This window comes from Gobio gobio (assembly GCF_949357685.1).
Source record: "Gobio gobio genome assembly, chromosome: 17".
Classification (NCBI taxonomy): domain Eukaryota; kingdom Metazoa; phylum Chordata; class Actinopteri; order Cypriniformes; family Gobionidae; genus Gobio; species Gobio gobio.
In genome coordinates this window covers 38,765,113-38,786,086 of record NC_137110.1, presented here as the reverse complement: position 1 = coordinate 38,786,086, position 20,974 = coordinate 38,765,113, and the positions used below count along the sequence as shown (strand labels likewise).

General features: G+C 37.8%; 1 protein-coding gene across 1 annotated transcript in view; it reads right to left on the bottom strand.

Annotated features, from left to right (window-relative positions):
- Positions 1 to 1,219: 1,219 nt before the first annotated feature.
- The window catches only part of myo10l1 (myosin X, like 1), a 77,304-nt gene continuing 57,549 nt past the window's right edge, over positions 1,220 to 20,974 (bottom strand). The window contains exons 22-38 of the mRNA XM_079840032.1: positions 18,823 to 19,620; positions 17,731 to 17,854; positions 17,311 to 17,554; positions 17,022 to 17,117; positions 16,835 to 16,928; positions 16,698 to 16,753; positions 15,480 to 15,622; positions 14,825 to 15,019; positions 13,728 to 13,885; positions 13,484 to 13,607; positions 9,393 to 9,690; positions 9,085 to 9,292; positions 8,825 to 8,961; positions 6,145 to 6,268; positions 4,603 to 5,082; positions 2,981 to 3,172; positions 1,220 to 2,306 (exon numbers count right to left, since the gene is read on the bottom strand). Of these exons, the coding sequence (XP_079696158.1) occupies positions 2,202 to 2,306; positions 2,981 to 3,172; positions 4,603 to 5,082; positions 6,145 to 6,268; positions 8,825 to 8,961; positions 9,085 to 9,292; positions 9,393 to 9,690; positions 13,484 to 13,607; positions 13,728 to 13,885; positions 14,825 to 15,019; positions 15,480 to 15,622; positions 16,698 to 16,753; positions 16,835 to 16,928; positions 17,022 to 17,117; positions 17,311 to 17,554; positions 17,731 to 17,854; positions 18,823 to 19,620 (3,576 nt within the window). The 3' untranslated portion in view covers positions 1,220 to 2,201. The remainder of the gene's footprint in view (positions 2,307 to 2,980; positions 3,173 to 4,602; positions 5,083 to 6,144; positions 6,269 to 8,824; positions 8,962 to 9,084; positions 9,293 to 9,392; positions 9,691 to 13,483; positions 13,608 to 13,727; positions 13,886 to 14,824; positions 15,020 to 15,479; positions 15,623 to 16,697; positions 16,754 to 16,834; positions 16,929 to 17,021; positions 17,118 to 17,310; positions 17,555 to 17,730; positions 17,855 to 18,822; positions 19,621 to 20,974) is intronic.

The window sequence follows — 20,974 nt, the reverse complement described above, 5'->3', positions numbered from 1 at the left end:
TTATGGACCTTGCTTTGTGCACTGGTGCGCAGTCATGTTGGAACAGGAAGGGGCCATCCCCAAACTGTTCCCACAAAGTTGGGAGCATGAAATTGTCCAAAATGTCTTGGTATGCTGAAGCATTAAGAATTCCTTTCACTGGAACTAAGAGGCCAAGCCCAACACCTGAATTCAATGATTTGGAGGGGTGTCCCAATACTTTTGGCAATATAGTGTATATTTTGTTCAAAAGTTTGGGGTCGGTAAGATTTTTTTAATGCTTTTGAAAGCATTTCCTATGCTCACTAAGGCTGCATTTATTTAATCAAAAATACAGTAAAAACAGTAATAATGTGAAATATCATTACAATTTAAAAGAAATGTTTTCTATTTTAATATACTTTAAAATGTAATTTATTCCTGTGATTACACAGCTGAATTTTCAGCAGCCATTACTCCAGTGTCCTTCAGAAATCACTGTTGATTTAGTGCACAGGAAAAAAAAATTGTAATTATCAATGTCTAAAACAGTTGTGCCGCTAAATATTTTTGTGGAAACCCTGATAGATTTTTTTAAAGGATTCTTTGATGAATAGAAAGTTCAAAAGAACAGCATTCATTTGAAATTTTTTAACGACTTTACTGTCACTTTTGATCAATTTAATGTGTCTGAATAAAAGCTCAAACACTATATATATTACTGACCCCAAACTTATGAATATTAGTATATGTAAATAAGATCTCTAGCTTTGCAATCTGTACATTTTGGCATACAGTGGACTCAGCATTTTTGCATCAATACTGCAAAATGTCTCAGTGGAACAGGCTCTAAAAAAAAAAATCATTGGATAAGTGTAATGTTGCTAAATTAATATTACGTATACACATTGAAACAGTACAAATACATGCTTATTGAATCTTGACTTCTGTAGGTTAATACTTATCTAATGACAGGGCCTTGTTTCATTGCTTGCATTGGGCAGACCTGGTTCTACTTGCATAACACTTAATAACTGTTATCCGATCTCTGTAACAGCAAATAGAGATGCCTAGGATCCGCACACTTTTTTGTTGAACACTCTCAATCAACAAACTGGTCACAATGCTTTTGTGCATTGTTACAGTTACACAAGCTTTGTATAACTGGCAAAATAATGGGAAAACAAACAAACATTGCAATTACTTGTAAATACAAATAATATTAGACAGTATCAAATGTAACACTTTAGCATATGTATTTATAGACTCTGGCATTTAATACAAAATAGGACGATTGTTGCATTGATAATGTGTGAAATACGTGTGAACAGTCACACTGCTGATATCAATTTACTGCCAGCCCCAGATACACTGCACTCTGATTGGCTGACTTACTCAGGTGGCGCCCCTGCTGGTCATAACTACACATTTTTGGAATCAGCATATAAATCGCACACATTTCATTATATTATATTATATTAGATGTTTTATCAGTGACTAATATTTTTGAAGCGACTGTGCATGTTCTTTCACCATCAACCAAACAGTGCTGCCATGACGTCATTATCCTGCGGCTCCAGAGAGTGATAAGTCACGTGGCTTTTATGGTTCAGGTGATTGGCTCAAAAAAACCTGTAAGTGAAACTGAGCAGCAATGAGCAAAGATGGCAGAATTCAAATCACGTACTTCTGGGGGGGTCCTGCGCCAGCCTAGCAGCTGCCATTGAGATCAATGGGAATGTTAACGCATAGCTTTCTCCTCTGTGCTCTCTGAACAGCCTCCAGCAGTCATGGCTTTACAAAATGTATGTGCTCCACAAAGTATACACCTGTGTGTGTGTGTTAACTTTGATCTCACACGCAAGCACAATATACACACCTCAGTAAAACTACCAGTAAATGGAGTTGTAGGTGGTTGGCGGCGGATAGGTACAACATCACTGACTGAGAGAAGGGAACAAAATGGAGAAGAGGAGACAAGGAAATAAATAAGTTTGGTCATAAGTCAGAGTGCGGGCAGTGAGGGGTGGGAACAGTGAGCAGGTTACCAGGCTTTGTTGTGCTTCGTAAAAGATGAAATTGGTCCAAATAAATATGTGTGCTGTTGTATTTAGGACTCAGATAGAGGAGTCCAGTATTACTTCTCAGCTCTCCTTCTCTTTCTCCAATCATCAACGGTCAGTAGTATACCTCCCTTTCATCACATTGTGTTGCTGGACACTTTGAGCTCTGGCTGGTGTCGATCACCTCATCCAGGCGCTGCTGTTGCTGGTGATGGACATAATACTGCAGCGCTTTTTAACGATCATGTTGATGTACGCCTTCATGATCTTAGTGATTTCACCCACCTTAAAGCACACAACAAAACACACTGGTTAAAAACTGCATGCTAATCCTTCAAAAACGACCAGTAAAGGGAATATAATGACTAAATCAGAAGCACTAGATTCAAAGATTTAATTTAGCATAAGAGACTGCACTAACGTTCAGAATTGTATTTTATATAAAAAAAAAAAATTCAGCAAGGATGTATTAAATTGATCAAAATTGACAGTAAAAACATTTATGATGTTACAAAAAGACTATTTCAAATACTTTTCAAATATTTCAACTTTCTTTTCATCAAAGAATCCTGAAAAATATGTATCACTGTTTCATCAAGCAGTACAACTCTTTTCAACATTGATAATGATAATAAATGTTTCTTGAGCACCAAATCAGCATATTAGAATGATTTCTGAAAGATCATGTGACACTGAAGACTGGAGTAATGATGCTGAAAATTCAGCTTTGCCATCACAGGAATAAATTACATTTTATAATAGATTTAAATAGAAATCAGTTATTTTAAACTGTGATCCTATTTCACAAGATTACAGTTTTTTTTAGTTACTGTATTTAAAAAAATCTTTGTTTTTGAAATGTAGTGTACATCCTCAAAAGACTTAAATGCTCCTAAAGCTTTTAAACAAGCAATTTGACAACATTCTGCACTGATAACAGAGACACAGAAGTGTGTTACCTGAGACGTCTCGAAGAACATCTCCCTTTCATCAACAATGATTTTGTATGTGCTGGGCTGAGGTGCTCCAAAGAAAACGATGTGCTCATACTGGAAAGTTTCGAGTGGTTTGGGGTCGCCCCGTTTGTACACAGAGACGTTTTCGGCACTGACGCCCAGCCACAGATCATGAGGGAACCCACCCTCCTTACACTGCAGACAGATATACAAAAACACAAACATGTAAAACATGTAATCAATAATGTCAATTATTAAACACTGAGACTTTGCCTTACTGACTACTCTCAAAATAGTGGAAAATCTGAAAATATCTCTGCTGAATAAGCATCTTAGATTAGTCTGAATTTCATGAATCTAGGCTTATGATGGATTATGCGTACAGTATGTAAACCCTTACCCTAACTAGGCTTACGGTTGCTGTTCAAATGCAAAATTGAACTGTTGAAGTTGGTCAATCAATGTGATTTTTCTGATAGAGTTGGCTGAGAGGTTTTAGGATTAAAATAAAAAGTTGCTTTTAATTCGAGTATATTTCTATATTTCTAGTTCAGTCTTGGAACTCTAGATGGTGTCGGCTAAGGTCCTTACATGCAATCTGCAAGCAATCACACCATTACAATATGGCACAAGCTGATTGGCCTCAGCTGATGCTTTCATGTTCACAGCAGCGTGTCTGTGTATCTAATGGCAGTAGCAGGTCTCATACATAGCAGATTTATTCTGCCATGACCAAATGCATTAACATTGCCTTTTTCCATATCCATTAGCAAGCCAAAACTACTATATATATAAGGTTCAAATTCAAACTAAATTATGTTTTATAAACAAGGTTCGGGAGAAGCACGTTCAGATAAATGACACAGGTGGAGAGCACTCAGCTAATCAACAATAGAGGTATATATACACACAGCAGTCCTACCTCCGTTTGTTGACAGTTCTCAGCAACCCTTCCACCACCCCTTCGCCACACCTTTTAACTCTAAAACCACTTACATATACGGGGGTACTCTGGGTTCGGTCCTAATTCCGAGCTCAAAGCCCTCCCCCCGGACAGCACGCCAAATACACATTGAATTACTCTCTATAAATTATATGTAAGTGCGAACTCGTGAAAAATCCCATATAACACACTTACACATACCAAGTGCAATATTTATCTCATAACTCTGTCAATCACACTGATTATTTTATACAGAATAATGATCATCCTAGTCATATTTATGATGTCTCATAATGCAATGATATTTACTAGATTTATTTCTACATTATAGCCTTCTTTGCAGCACTAATCTTCAACCTCCAAGAACAGGATTGGCACAAAACATGTTTTGAAAGAGAAATGGCACTGAGTATTATCACTGAAGACATGCAATTAACATTTATGAGTCATGCAACCAGAATTTATGCAAACTCGGGGTCAGTAGTGATAAATATGCTGCTACTTTACAAGGTTATATCCACATATTTAGGATAGAGGGTAGTAATCAATATTTGTTGACCACTATTGGGGGACACATCTATCCCTAAACCCTATCTAACTCTATCATCCCTTTAGTGGCCCTACAATGTAGATGGTAGTTATATCCCTGATACTCGGAGCATCCCTACTGATTTTTACACACCTCCACATCAAACAGTGTAGACCCATATCCCGGCCACTCTTTGATGACGGTCATGTAACTGAGCATGGCCTGGTGCTGAGGCATGCCCTGTAGACGGCTCCATTTCTCCAGCACGCTGGTCAGTGTGGCTGACATCTCCTCCTTTACAAACATCTCCAGCATCTGTTCCTCCTCCACACGCTGTTTCTTCAGCGATCCCGTCTTGAAGCTGCGTCTCAGCGTCCCGTCCAGGAAGTTGGTCTTCCGGCGTTCCAAAGTGTGACCTCCCGGCCCTACTATGCCAACCCCGGGTACTCCGGCACCCCCTGCCTTAGTGGACTGGAAGATGCGTGTGCGAAGTCGTCCAACAGGGTACACGCTGCTCAGACTCCAGGGCGTACGAGCCACATCACCATGGATGTACTGCAGTCGCAGGGCTGCTAAGTGCTGAAGGGTTTCCTCAAGGGCTGGGAAATGACCACTGATGAGACTCTCATGAGCCTAAGAGAGATGGTGAAAAAAGAGGCAGAGAGATAAGGGGGAATGAAAAACAAAAACAACTATCACTTCATAACAGAGATGCCCAAAGTTAGCCCTCCATGCTGTATCACAAGAGGGGTGGAAATAGAAGGGGAAAACATCCAATTGAAGCAAATCTTTACTTCTAAATTATCTTTTTTTTTTACATTTTTTTTTTATTTTTGCATTGAAATATAATATAAGTGAATTAGATTTTTTTTAAATGTACATTTTTACATAATATAGTTTGATGTAATGAAACATACTTTCATTATACTGATGTACGGCCCTCAATGAAGTAAAAAATGTAGGTCCTTCATAGTAAAAAGTTTGGGCAGTTCTGCTTTATAATATGTGTAATTAATAATATAAAAAAATATAATTATAAAACATTATAATTCATCATCATCAAACTTCATTACAGACAATACATAAAATAAGCAATATACAACAGCAACCACTTAGAGTAGAATATATGTATATATATATATATATATATATGTATATATATTCATATATATATTCATATATATATATATATATATATATATATATATATATATATATATATATATATATATATATATATATATATATTCAAGACTTTTTATAAAATATGCTCATAAAGTGGTAAAATGACAAAGATATTTTTTTGTGAGCTGGAATGAAGGGATATTTTAAAACATTTTTACTGACAATTGTTTTAGAGAAATATTAGATTTTTGCAGAAAAGGTGATGGAAAATTTATGAAGATGGATCTTTTTTGTAAAATTCAATTTAAAAACATTAAAACATACATACATATTGTCATCAGAGAAGAGATCTCTCAAGTGGGAGAGGAAGTTATTTTGATTAAAGATTACGAGTGCACATGAATCTAAAAAATTATGTGCACTGATAAATCATTCATAATAAATGTTGCAATAATTCATAAAAAAACAAGAATGGTCTATTTTGATTCCATGGGGACTTTAAATCAGGTGAATCAATACTAAGAATGCTGTATAATGGGTATACAAAATAAAAATACTTTTGCAATTCACCTGCTCAAACATGAACGCAAATTCCACTCCCTCTTTGGGCATGCTTTCCACATCAAGAAAGCAATAAAGCTTGAAATATAGCCTCCAGGGCCCTTCCTCCTCTTCCTCCTCACCACCTGCCAACCTGAAAGAGCAAAGCATTGCAGATGACCCTTACTGAAAGAAAATATATTTCCCTATGAATGATCAATATATTAAATTATATAATGGTATATTTGAAAATATACAGAATACTATATTGAATAATACATAAGGAATTACTGCTTTTCATATACAGTGAGGAAAAGAAGTATTTGAACACCCTGCTATTTTGCAAGTTCTCCCACTTAGAAATCATGGAGGGGTCTGAAATTGTCATCGTAGGTGCATGTCCACTGTGAGAGACATAATCTAAAAAAAAAATCCAGAAATCACAATGTATGATTTTTTAACTATTTATTTGTAAGATACAGCTGCAAATAAGTATTTGAACACCTGTCTATCAGCTAGAATTCTGACCCTCAAAGACCTGTTAGTCTGCCTTTAAAATGTCCACCTCCACTCCATGTATTATCCTAAATTAGATGCACCTGTTTGAGGTCGTTAGCTGCATAAAGACACCTGTCCACCCCATACAATCAGTAAGAATCCAACTACTAACATGGCCAAGACCAAAGAGCTGTCCAAAGACACTAGAGACAAAATTGTACACCTCCACAAGGCTGGAAAGGGCTACAAGGAAATTGCCAAGCAGCTTGGTGAAAAAAGGTCCACTGTTGGAGCAATCATTTGAAAATGGAAGAAGCTAAACATGACTGTCAATCTCCCTCGGACTGGGGCTCCATGCAAGATCTCACCTCGTGGGGTCTCAATGATCCTAAGAAAGGTGAGAAATCAGCCCAGAACTACACGGGAGGAGCTGGTCAATGACCTGAAAAGAGTTGGGACCACCATTTCCAAGGTTACTGTTGGTAATACACTAAGACTTCATGGTTTGAAATCATGCATGGCACGGAAGGTTCCCCTGCTTAAACCAGCACATGTCCAGGCCCGTCTTAAGTTTGCCAATGATCATTTGGATGATCCAGAGGAGTCATGGGAGAAAGTCATGTGGTCAGATGAGACCAAAATAGAACTTTTTGGTCATAATTCCACTAAACGTGTTTGGAGGAAGAAGAATGATGAGTACCATCCCAAGAACACCATCCCTACTGTGAAGCATGGGGGTGGTAGCATCATGCTTTGGGGGTGTTTTTCTGCACATGGGACAGGGCGACTGCACTGTATTAAGGAGAGGATGACAGGGGCCATGTATTGCAAGATTTTGGGGAACAACCTCCTTCCCTCAGTTAGAGCATTGAAGATGGGTCGAGGCTGGGTCTTCCAACATGACAATGACCTGAAGCACACAGCCAGGATAACCAAGGAGTGGCTCTGTAAGAAGCATATCAAGGTTCTGGCATGGCCTAGCCAGTCTCCAGACCTAAACCCAATAGAGAATCTTTGGAGGGAGCTCAAACTCCGTGTTTCTCAGCGACAGGCCAGAAACCTGACTGATCTAGTGAAGATCTGTGTGGAGGAGTGGGCCAAAATCCCTCCTGCAGTGTGTGCAAACCTGGTGAAAAACTACAGGAAACGTTTGACCTCTGTAATTGCAAACAAAGGCTACTGTACCAATATTAACATTGATTTTCTCAGGTGTTCAAATACTTATTTGCAGCTGTATCATACAAATAAATAGTTAAAAAATCGTACATTGTGATTTCTGGAATTTTTTTTAAGATTATGTCTCTCACAGTGGACATGCACCTACGATGACAATTTCAGACCCCTCCATGATTTCTAAGTGGGTGAACCTGCAAAATAGCAGGGTGTTCAAATACTTATTTTCCTCACTGTATTTGAAAAATGTCACTATATATTTAAATAATATATTATAATGTATGACATTTTATATTCAGTAATACATTTAATAATATATAGATATATATATGATCAGATATGGTAGTGCATGTGTATAATATATTGCAGATATATTTACTCATGCAGTATAAACACACATATATAGAGAAATATATAATGTAATATATCTTATATCTTATATTTTACTAAATTTTACTAAATCTTATATTTACTAAATGTTTCATATTTTCAAGCTAGGTAACAATAGTACAAGCACACCTGCATGTACTAAAGTAATTAGCAAAGAGACTGTCACTGTGTTGAAGAGGACACAGCCATTACTTTTTAAATATAATAATAGTCTTATAGATGTTCGACCAATCGTCAACCTAACCACAGGCTCTACTCTTCAGCCCAATGCTAACCCTCAGTAAAAACTCAAGACATACCAGAAAACATGTGAAATAACACTTAATTTTAACATTTACTCTCCTTTAACAGTCAGAAGCAAAGCATGCTGGGAACTAGAAATCTGGTGTAAATAATTTATATGGGAACATGTTTGTGCAATGAATATATGTACACAATAAAGGGTAAAACTTTAACTTACATATAATGCTATTTATGTCTTTATTTCGAAATATTTTATATGCATCAATATATAGCCATAGATGGCCAATGCATATATCGCATTATGTTTTGCAGTATATTTCCATATATTTTTCTTCCATAAGGGGTGCTTTAGTCATTTTACTGTCAGTCACCAATTACACCATATGAACTATCACATTTTCATTACCTCTCAAACTTCGCAAGCATATCTGCCACAATTATGCGGCTTTCAATGGCTCGGCTCTCCACCTTATTGTGTTCAAACAAAGAGAACATGTTCCTGCTGTCTTCCATTGCCAGACCACGAATAAGCTTCTCCACCACCTTGACACAAACAAGCACAAATAAGATCACTTTCATCCTAATTTGCAGGGCATACTGCGTGATTTCATTTTACAATTCTAAGCAAAGGTGTTAAAATGATAAAAACCCCTCTCTTCCTCTCACCTCTCCAGCTGTGGTGTGTGAGTTGATGGATATCTTGCAAGACCCTCCTCCATGGCAGTACACAGTAGTTGTCATTTCCTGTCTGTTCAGCAGGGCGGTGATCTCCTCCTGAGAGGGCACATACTCCCTGGTCTTTGTCTTCTTCAGGGACTCACCAATGAAGTGGGCATACTTCTCAATCTCAGTGCCAGGGTAGCGCTCTCTAACCCTGAGATTATTCACAGAAAGAGACCAAAATACATAGTGTTTGTCAAATGACCCTTGACATTCAACCCCAAGATGCTATTTAATGAGTGCCTCTCTGTCACCTCTTCAAGTGGAATCGAAGGTAACGCAGAATGGCACGACTGGGCAGGAAAGTGCAGCTCATGCAGGTGAGCAGGTGCCAGTGTGCGCGGTTTGCGGGGCTGTTGGGTTGGGGCACGTGATTGGTCTGTTTGATCAGCTGACAGTACACCTCGTCTCTCAGTGGCCGCAGATCGTGGCAGGTCTGCAGGATGCCCTGAATGATGGCAAGAGGATCGGAAACTATCTCCATCTCCTGAAGTGAGTTGAAGATCTTCACTGCCTCATCCTGCAGGCTTCCATAACCCTTCTCCTTTTGCACTGCAGAGAGAAGGAGAGAGATCTGTTAGTAAGATGACTCTTTTCTTTAATCATATTATGTAACAAATAGGGGTGTGATGAGATCTCCTGCCACAAGATCTCGCGAGACTAAACTGTGATGAGATTTCTCGTCGAGGTGAAAAGCTGTCTCATGTCATATTGAGTGTGAGGGTGAAGTTAGGATAGAATATGCCAACGCTACATTAACATTATGCCTAGTTTTGCTTTTTATAGAAATAAAAACAATTTAATTCAGGAGGAAAACAGTCGCTTCAATTCCATCAGCTCATCTAACACGAGCTGTTTTGAGTCGTACATAGTGCACAGCATTGTCACTGATCACATGACGAGAAAACATTGAGCGTGTTACATGTTAGTGAAGCGCTCGCATTGAGCATGTGTTACGAGTGTGTGTTACATGTTAATGAACTGGACCGTGGCGGAGGATTCATTGCGCAGCAGAAGCGTCAGACTTATAATTTAAAATGTGCGGTCAGCTCCACCACTCCCTATTCAGTACACACGATCGAGAAATTGAAAGTGAAAAATAAACGGGAGCGTGCATTCAAACGCGATTTCAATACGTTACAGCTGTTTGGCACACGAATATCTCCAAATATAAAAGCTATCTCGTTGTAACCATCTCTTAGCTCTGTATCATGCTTGAAGAAAAATTTGGTTTCTATTTGCACTTTGAATATTGAGTACTTTGATTATGGTATTATGGTTGTTTGCACTTAATATCTATGATCAATTTGTGGGAAGGAGTTCAGTTGGGAGGTCAAAAGAAGCTCATGTACAGTAAGGTCTGAAGAGACAATCATACAGGAGAGAAGCCAGTCAGTTGAGTTTTTGGGAAAACCTTTACAGTGCTTGTTGTCTTTTACTGCATATGATAATTCATACTCAGAAAGTAGAACTGAAATGGCATTCATTACAAGATGATGAGTTAAAACATTTCAAATACACCTGCAAACTATTTTTCTAGTCATGTATTTCATCATTGAGGATTTCTTAAAAATACTATGTAAAAATCTCGTTCTCGTGAACCCAATCTCGTGTCTCGTCTCGTGAGATAAGTGTCCCGTCACACAGTAACAAACATTAGGTTTGTGCTGCAGACAGGGGCGCATTATCGCCCTGGCTTCCAGGGGCCTACAGTGGGTACTGCTGCTCTACTGCTGATGAATAATAAATATTTTGTATTATATATGTTATTTATATCATGGCGCTGTACCTGTAAACTTGCATTTTGACCAGAAAAGTTTTGATGGCGTTTTCTTTTACACTAGTGTGCCGTGACAGGTTGTCAGGTGTGCCGTGAAATATTATCAAGTTTCAAAGAATATGTAAAAATAAATGCCACAATTAAGAAAATATCATCGCTGTCGGGCCAAAAACTTGTCTCTCTATATTTCTTCATTTTTGTTTTATAAAATTAATACCACTGGCCATAGTTTACATCTGTATGTGGGTTTTACAAATATTTAACAAATAAAAAGCATTTAAAAGAGGTTGTGACTAAACCTCGTAAATCAATTGGCTCCTCAGACTGTCAGTCAAACCTCAAACCTCCATTTAGAATGTGCCGTGCACAGTTTGGAGATCTCTGCTTGTTTGCATGCAAGGTTAAATAAAAAACTGTTGAGTAAGTACAGAGTTTTCTTTACTCAAGAAACACTATGTCCATTAAGGCTAACGTTTTTGTATTTGAAGATCGGAGAATATTCTTAGTCTGCTATTTGCCGTCTAGTTGAAGCAAGTTTTACATATCATGTGCATAGTGCTTCATCTTTTGTATCATGGCTTATCAAAACTGTGCCGTGGGAAACACTGATGTAGTGTTTATAAGCACATCGCTGCCTTGTTTATGTAACTGCTATAATTCTGCTGTTCCACAAGCGTCACCTACTGGCAAAGAGTGAATTTGAATATTCAACTATATTTGACCCATATTTTTACAAGAGGATCTGAAACATACAATACATATTACATACAATACATACATTCATACATACATACTTACAATACATACAGTGTTGTAAACATGAGTTTTTTTATACCTATAAAAAGTTTAGATAGGCAATTGCAGTAAAATATAACTAATTATTCTGATCTGAAGATGATCTGCAGTAGGGGTGCACCGATCCGACTTTTTCAGTCCCGATACCGATACCGATGCCTGGGCTTTGTGTATCTGTCGATACCCGATACCGATCCGATATATTGTTGAATTAATAATAAACTGTATATCTTCCACCTTATACCTTCCTTGAAGAGACTAAAGGCACCAGACTTTACTAACTAAACATAACTAAGACAAAATAACAGATGTATGTAAGGTGTTGAATTCTTATTTATTTAAAAAACAATTGTGCATTCAAATCTAAAATAGAATGTAATCTAACTTCTTTAAATAAATAAAATGTAGCAGTGGAAACAAAAAACAGTGTAGGCCTATTGGTCAAACATACAATAGTAATCTTACCAAACATTTTTTACACTACAGATAATTGTTTTGGTATATAATCATATCAATATTAAAAAGTAGCATTACAAATTAACAAATAGTCTAATTTTCTGCCATATGCAATTTATTAAAAATTTTCAGCTAGCTAATAACAACTTTGTTCTGGTTTCACCTCACTCCAGATTAAATGATTGTAGGCTAGGCCTTTTTATTTTACTACACATTGTCAACAGAAATAAGATGAAATACTGTTGATAATTAAAAATAATTCTTACTACCCACTCTTGCTAAATTGGGTAAGCACACTTGTGTTCTCATTTCAGTTGCGTTCTGAGTAAATTAATAAACTGAGTTCATGAGTTCAGTGTTGGACAGATCAGTTGTTCTGGCCAGTCGTTAAAATGATTCGGTTCAAAGGAGTCATTAGGTCACGAATCGGACATTAGCAGACGCGTTGTGTGCGAATTCCGTCTGTTAGAACATCGCGAAAGATGTCAACACACAGAAAACACTTCATAACTGGATATAATTTGTCTCCCGCTTATTGAAAGTATGCTTTATGTCAGCTGGTCAGAGAAGAGTCAATGTTTTTTGAGCGCAATTCACACCCAGTGATAATTCAAGGACAAAATTGTCCGAATGTGTCACGTGCAACATGGTTTCGGTCTTCCGAGCTTTTGATTTGGATTAATATGTGAAATATGAGAGCGAACACTGATTATTTTGAAGACCCAGAGAGCGCGCGCGGGGGAGGAGCTCTCAGATCGGTCTCTCTGTCACTCAGTCACGAGCGCAGCATCTGTTCTACATCACTCGTAAATCACAATAACTCATCAAATTAGGCTTTGGCCGTCAAAAAAATGTCAATGCAGGAAAGACCCTGACTTTGCAGTAATACCCTCGAAACAGCGACGAACTAGTTGGCGTGGCAAGCGTGAAATATCTCCTCCACACAGCCGACTCTCTGGCTCGCTCCCTTCTAGCAAGCGACACACGTGAAGCTGACGAATGACGTAGGTTCTGCTGCGACGGAAAAAAACACCTGGATCGGCTTGTGGATCTGTTCATTTTTCCGATCCCCGATCCAGCTATTTTGTCAGTATCGCGGCCGATATCCGATCCTAATATCGGATCGGTGCACCCCTAATCTGCAGCCAGGGGCGCATTAAAATAACCAAAGGCTCCTGGGCTACAGCATTATGGTAGGCCCCCCTACCCCAGATAAAAACTTTTTTTTAGCTTCCTGACAATTATTTATGTAGAAATTGTGCTAGTAAACTTTTTCTGTTTCTGTTCAGTGTTCAGCTGATGGAAGGTACTCACAGTTTTCGCTGACCTCTCCGTAGGGCAGTGGCAGAAGAGGTGAATGCAAGGGATGCTGAGTATATCTCAGAATGGGGTTCCTTCGATACATTTGTTCCACAGCCTCAGAGTTAACACTGTTCTCCTATACAAATGTCAGAAAAGGCAGAGAGATTTATGTACCATTTTTATTAAACAACAGTTTTACTCATTCTGACCTTGAGTGCAAAGACCAGACTTACTTTATGTTTTTAAAACCAATTACCTTGATGTCTCTAATGAGTTGCTGGGTGGGCGTTTCAATGGGCACCTTGTTGTCAATGACGCCCTGAATGGCAGACACCCAACGCATGGCCTCATTCAGCATTTTGGTGTACAGCCGGTAGGAATGTTTACGCCCATGAACTATGATGTTCCAATAACCTAAAGTGTAACCAGACATCAGCATCACCATGTTACTTAGTTTATAGAAAGAAAAATATATTCATAATTTAAAAAGAAAAAGAAAATGTCCATATATACTCAATTTTCAAAATAAATGCAAAATGATGGCATATGTATTTGAAATCAATTTAGGATTAACTATATTATATTTACATATACATATATTTATTTATATACACCGTAATTCAAATGTTTTGGAGTCAATAAGATTTATTTTTATTTTGAAAGAAATTAATTGCATTCATAAAAGTGTAAAAGTTGCAGTAAAGTTTTTTTTACTTCAAATAAATGCTGTTCTTTTGAACTTGCTACTCATCAAATAACTCTGAAAAAAAAACATATTTCCACACAACATTAAGCAGCACAACTGTTTTCAACATTGATAATAATAAGAAATGTTTCTTGAGCACCAAATCAGCATATTAGAATGATTTCTGAAAGATCATGTGACATTGAAGATTGGAGTAATGATGCTGAAAATGCAGCTTTGCATCACATGAATAAATTACATTTTAAAATATATTGAAAGTTAAAGAAAACAGTTATTTTAAATTGTTATATTTCAAAATATTACTGTTTTTACTGTATTTTTATCAAATAAATGCAGCCGTAATATGCATTAAATACTATTTCAAAAACATAAAAAAATCTTACAATAGTGTAATTTAAATAATTTAAACTAATACTGGAGATTTTGTTGGTTTACAGCCTTTTTTTAGCTTTAAAAGTACAGTCTATAATTGCTGCTAACAATACAGCAAATGCATTCCAACAATTAAAAACAATGATTTTTCTTCTTCTATGGTGAATCAAATGTGTGACATACTTTGCTCTAAGATGTACTCAAATTGTGATGCAAGCAACATGTGCTATGATTCCATATTATACATTTAACAGGCTTTAACTAGTCATTCTCACCTGTCTCTTTAAACTTTTTCTCCTCAGGCTGAACCACAGAGCACAGGCTGTTCAGAACAAGAGTGCCCATCTTAGATGCATTACGTTCAGAAGACTTGAAGTAGTCCAGCGAGTTGTTAGTCAAGACAAACCAGCGCTTTTTCAGTTTGAGAGCAGAAATTTTGGCCCCAGCCTTCATCTCCTTGTGGAGCCAACCTGTGTCACGAAAAGACACACAGACACACACATACACAGTTTAAAGAAATAGTGACAAGTTACAGAAAATAAAATATACACTACTGTGTCTGTTACACAATAACGCTCAAGGGCATTTTATCCCAACTACCTAATATAACTAATTCACCATAATTTTGCCAAGTAAGACATATTTTGTTGATCCTGGAACAACATTCCTGTCCAAAAATGTTGTCCTAACTTATCGAGAAACATTGATGAAGAAGCACCTAAAAACTTGACATAAACTGTAAACGTATCCCTCAAATCCGATTGGTTGATTGGAGTTGTTGATCCAGGAACATGTTGTACTTGTATCACGTTCACCAATCATTGGAGATGTTGATCCAGGAACATGTTGTATCACGTTCACCAATCAACCACATATAAAATGTACACTTAGATTTGGTAGCTAAATTCAGGTTACAGATGAATAACACACCTCTGACCAGGAACTCCTGTCCATCACTCTTGGAGTCTCCTTTCGGTTTCTGCAGGAGACTAATCCAGTGATGCATTTCCTCTGGCAGGTCTGAGTTACAGTGGATCACACGATTGGCTGTGATGATCACAAATGAATTGGGCCTATTCGGAAGGAAGTTTTGTTAGCACCAGACGGAAATCTTAAATTTAGATACTGTATCTCTTCAGATATTTATTTTATTTTTTATTTTTTGCAAATTTGGTGGTAGGTAGGTTTTTTTCCCTAAAATTAAATAAGTTAAAAAGTTATTTGATGAGCTGAATCATTTAAGTGTGACAAATATGTAAAAAAAAAAAGAAAATCAGGAAGGGGCAAATACATTTTCATAGCACTGTAGCTGTACAAATTCTAAGGTTAAAGGTGAAGTGTGTAATTTCTGAGCCACTAGCATAACATAAGCATTAAAATATTACAATTTTAATACTGTCAACAAGCTTTTTAAGAAAGTCAACCAACAAATGGCTTACTTATAATGGGCTTTCCTGTAGCTCAAACAGTAGAGCATGGCGCTAGCAACGCCAAGGTCATGGGTTCGATTCCCAGGGAAGGCAAGAACTAACAAAATGTAAAAATGTGTACCTTGAATGCAATGTAAGTCGCTTTGGATAAAAGCGTCTGCCAAATGCATAAATGTAATGTAAATGTAATAATGGACCATTCATAGTGATGACACATTTCCATAATTATTAACCTTGTAAAACTGTAAAGTTTTTTTATATTTTAATTTTAATGCACATTTATAACAGTATATTTAATGTTATATTAACTTAACATTACATTACAAATATACTAGATAACTGCATTATTGTTTCCAATACAACAGCTAAGGGAGTGACTGCAAATTTGTCTTTCTCTCTCTTACCACTGTTTTTTTCCCCCTCTTTTGGAAAGTCATAGAACTGATATTGTGGATTTTGCTTTTGGCTATTAGAGCAAATAGGAATTAAAAAAATATATTTGTTGTAGTTTCCATTCACCACATTAGAAATTTAGCCAACTATAATGCCCTCTGCTTCTGAGAACGCCAGAAATGTGAAAGTGTCCATTGTTTATTATGCTTGGATAAGAGGAAGTATTTTCAAATTGAAAAAAATAACACACTTCAACTTTAAGTGGTGTAAGCAATTTCAGCAGTTTTCCTATATTCTAGCATTCTGTAACAAAGAAGACGCTCACCTGTCAGGATTGTCTGAAGCACAAACTGAATCAATCAATCCAACATCCAGTGTGCCCTGAGAGTAAGAGAGAAAAAACTGTTGTCAAAAGAGGAAGGAGGTTTAACGGTGAAAGTGCATGAAGTGTAAGACACTGACCACAGCGTTCTTTGGGTTGGCCTGCTCATGTGACATCTCCAGGAGCTGCTCGGGCGTGGCAATGTGGACCCGACTCAACACGGTAAACCAACCACTGAGAGAAAGAGAGCAAAAGAAAGAGTGCAGAGTGAGGGAGAGCAATTTGGTCCAATTAAGAAAAACACACGGGTATAAAAATTGTCTGTACCTGGCATCCTCTGGTGACTCTGCAAACACCTGGTATGTTCTCTCATCTGTCACAATATTCAGAGCATTCTCTTTCTCATGATTATCCACAATCTCCCTAAAAACAGAAAATAAAACTTCAGGATGATCTAGGGTTTCTGAATGAACTGTCCTATAAGGTTCTTTGGATTAAAACTAAATGGCAAGAAATCATAAGATGATCACAATTAACAATCACAAAAAGTGTCTTTCTATATGACACAGACACCTAATGATACCACAATACTCTTTTCTATTTCTCTCAAACTTACTTTGCTGAACGGATGTCAATTGTCCCTTTCAGCTTCTCCTCGCTGTCATTCTCAAAGTACATGAGCTTGGAGTCACGCAGGACGAACCAGCGCATCTTCCAGTTCCTGCGAGAGAGAGTGGAAAGTCCGCCTCCTTTCTTGTACAGCCAGCCTGACTTTAATGACTCTTGTTTAGAGCGGAACCACATGAAGGTTTCGTCCTTCAAAACACACCAACGCCTGCGCCACGGGATCATCAACCCAGCTGTGGATGAGACAGAAGAGACAAAAAAGATGAAGATGAATTCGAGAACAACATTGTCCAAGCTGTTTTTTTAAGAGATGGTATTACATTATAAGTATTTGACAATGGGGGGCCTTGGAGTCAAAAGAGTTGAGGGCCATTGCATTATAAAAAGATTGAATCATTTGATTTCTTACCCTTCATGTAAAGGTAACTGTGGAAGTACGGAGGTCCGTTCCCATTCAAGATGTTGACTTTACCGTTGGATACCTCCTCATCTGTGTCCACGTACCCATCATGCTCATCATCGCTGTCAGCATACTGAAACAGAGACAGACAGAGTGAATGGTCAGCAGTGGGCAAGCATGTGCGTATACCTAATTACTCATATTTTGGGGACAAATTTGTACCCAGAAGTGAGCTAAACATGACAACATTTTGGGGACATATGGCCATATCCTCATTTGTAAAAACAATATAAAAATAAATAAGAGTAAATACTTTTTTTTTTACTTAGAATGCTTTCTGTTAGGGTTATAATTTTTATAACTAGTATTACTAGAAGTATAACTCTGCCCTCATTTAGATATCAAAGTACATCTGTGTGTGTGAAGTTTATTTTTGCACTCATTATTTATTAATCTGACAGTATTTTGGTCTAGAAGAAGGATAAGGAAGACAAAGTTAAGTTTCTTTACGGGAAAGTCAGTTCACTTGGCAGCCATATTTGCAATGTCTATTTCAAAGCTATTTCGGACATTAAAGACCAACTCCTATCTATTTGACAGGGAAAATACAGAAATTGGAGAAAACATGTTTATCCAGCATTTGTTCCAGTGTGCAAAATATATGATTATATATAGTATTCAAATGTATGTTAACTCAACACTAGCTAACTTAAAGGAAAAGAAGTGTGAACTGTTCCTTTTAATAGGGCTACCATTATGAAGGTACTGTATGCTTATCCTTTAGGACAGTGGTTCTCAACCTTTTTGACTCCAAGGCTCACCTTTGTCCAAGACAACATTTGAAGGCCCTCTTATCTATAGCTGATTTTTATCTCTTGTACTTCTGTTGTAATAAAAATAAATTAAACTCAAATTTTGTTATACATCTTTGTTTTTGGTGTTTTTCTCCTTTTAATAAAAATTATGTTAATATGACTAAATTTAAATAATTTTAAGAGTTTTTGGGAAGTTTTACCCCTGTAAGTCTGCAGTGGGCCCTGGCCCATATGTTGAGAGCCACTGCCTTAGTACACGTTTGCATTATCTCTCTACGAAACTCACTGAATCTGAGCTGCGGTTGTAGGACTCCTGGCTTGCGTTGGTGCAGGTGGACTTGCGGGCATGTTCTGCGTCTGTTGCCGCAATGCTGCTATGTCCGTCCTCCAGATCGTCTTGGTCATAGTCTGACTCGCCATCACCGGGCACGCTGTAGATGGGTTCCTCTGTGTCCGGTAGAGACTCCGCTGCGGTCAGCCTGCTGGTGCGGTCTACGTCTTCTCCCTCCTTTTTTCCATCCTCCTCTTTAACCGCCTCTTCAGGCTTTCCATCTTCCTTTTTGGTTTCACCATGGAGAGGGAGAGGAGGTGGAGGAAGAGGAGGGGGAGGAGGTGGGGGAGGAGCCCCAGGTGGAACATTGGGTGCAGATGGGGCCACCGTGCCCTCAGCGAAAGCGGGAGGAGGAGGTGGCAGAGTGGCTAAGATCTCCTGATCCACTGGACCTTCTGCTGGAGGAGGGAACTCGCGAAGGGGTATGCACTCCTCCTCTGCGTGGAAGCCTTCATCTACCTCCTCCTCATTGGCGGCTGCTGGTCTGGGGGCAGGTTGTTTATGGTCACCAGGGATGACTTCTGGACCTCCGGTGTCGAGTAGTTCGAGGAATTCAGTGGCGACACGGGAAGCCTTCTTTTTCTCTCGCAGGATCTCAGCATCACGTCGCAATCGGAGTTCTTGTCTCGAGCTCTCACGTAGCATAGACACACCATCTTCTCTTTTCCTCTGCAGTCGCTCAATCTCTCGCTCTAAACGCAGAATTTCCTCCATCTGACGGGTCTCCTCTGTAGACTCCTCAGAGTGTGGAGACTAAAGGAGGGCAGGAGAGAGGGAAGATAAAGAAACACTGGTTAGAGAAAAACAAACATTACAAACACATTAATAACACCTGTCTGCAACTCTGACAAATTTTTAAACCCAAATGTCAGAAGGCTTGAAAAAAATCTACTGACAGGTTGAATGCATGAATCTACATAAACACGTATGTTTTATAAAGAGGGGTCTTAAATTTTCGTTATGATAAAGATAAATGTTGCTCTATATAAAATTTGTCTCTCAAAAATGCAGTTAAATAATATGTAAGCCCATTAGAAAAATACATAAAAGTCAAAATTGTGAGATAAAAAGTAGACTATGACAAAAATCTTGACTTTTTATGTCATAAATATAACTTAGTATGCTATCAATTTGACTCGTTATGATTTATCAAAGCATTTTATTCTAATGGGGCAGCTAAGTCAAAATTAAAAAAAAGTTTAAAAAAAGTTATGAGATAAAGTCATAATTTTGTCAAGATTTTCATTCATATTTCATGTTAATATTAATTCATTTTGGTAACAATTTAGTTTAGGGTCCAATTCTCACTATTAACTAGTTGCTAGTAACTAGTATTAATGCCTTACTCTGCATGACCATATTCTACATCCCTTAATCCTACCCAATAGCTAAACTTAACAACTATCTTACTAACTATTAGTAAGCAGTAATTAGGAGTTTATTGAGGGAAAAGTCGTAGGTGTAACGATTCACCAGTGTGAGTTCCCCTAATCACCACCAGAGGGCACTCCATCCCAGACTGTCATTCCATCAAAGACTACATTACCCATAATCCTTAGCCCGGACTCATCACTCATTGTTTACATTGTTTACCTCACCCTATATAAGCCTGGTTATCTCAGTCATTCTTTGCGAAGTCTTGTTTAGTGTAACAACTGCAATTCTGAGCGTTCTCCCTGGTTTCTTGTCTGTCGTTTTTTGGATTACCTGCCTGTTCTTGGATTACTCTTTTGCCCGTGTTCCCTGCCTTGTTGTGTTTGTTTGTTTAGACTGCCTGCCTGTGTTTTGACCTTTCCTGAACTCTTGACTACGATTGTGGATTACCCTTTCAATAAAGCTGCGTTTGGATTCTCAAACTTCTGTCTCAGAGGAGTTCCGTTACAGTAGGTAATAGTTAGTTAATAGTGAGAATTGGACCCTAATCTAAAGTGTGACCTTAATTTTTTTCCTTACGTGCCGGAAATGGGCATCCACATAAAAAAAAAATAATAATGACAAAATGACAAGCAATCAACATTTTAAAATTTGGCTAAACATATACTGTATTTGTTTGAAGCCAGATAAGACTAAATAAACCCCAGGGAAAAAAAGGAACATTCCTTAAAAG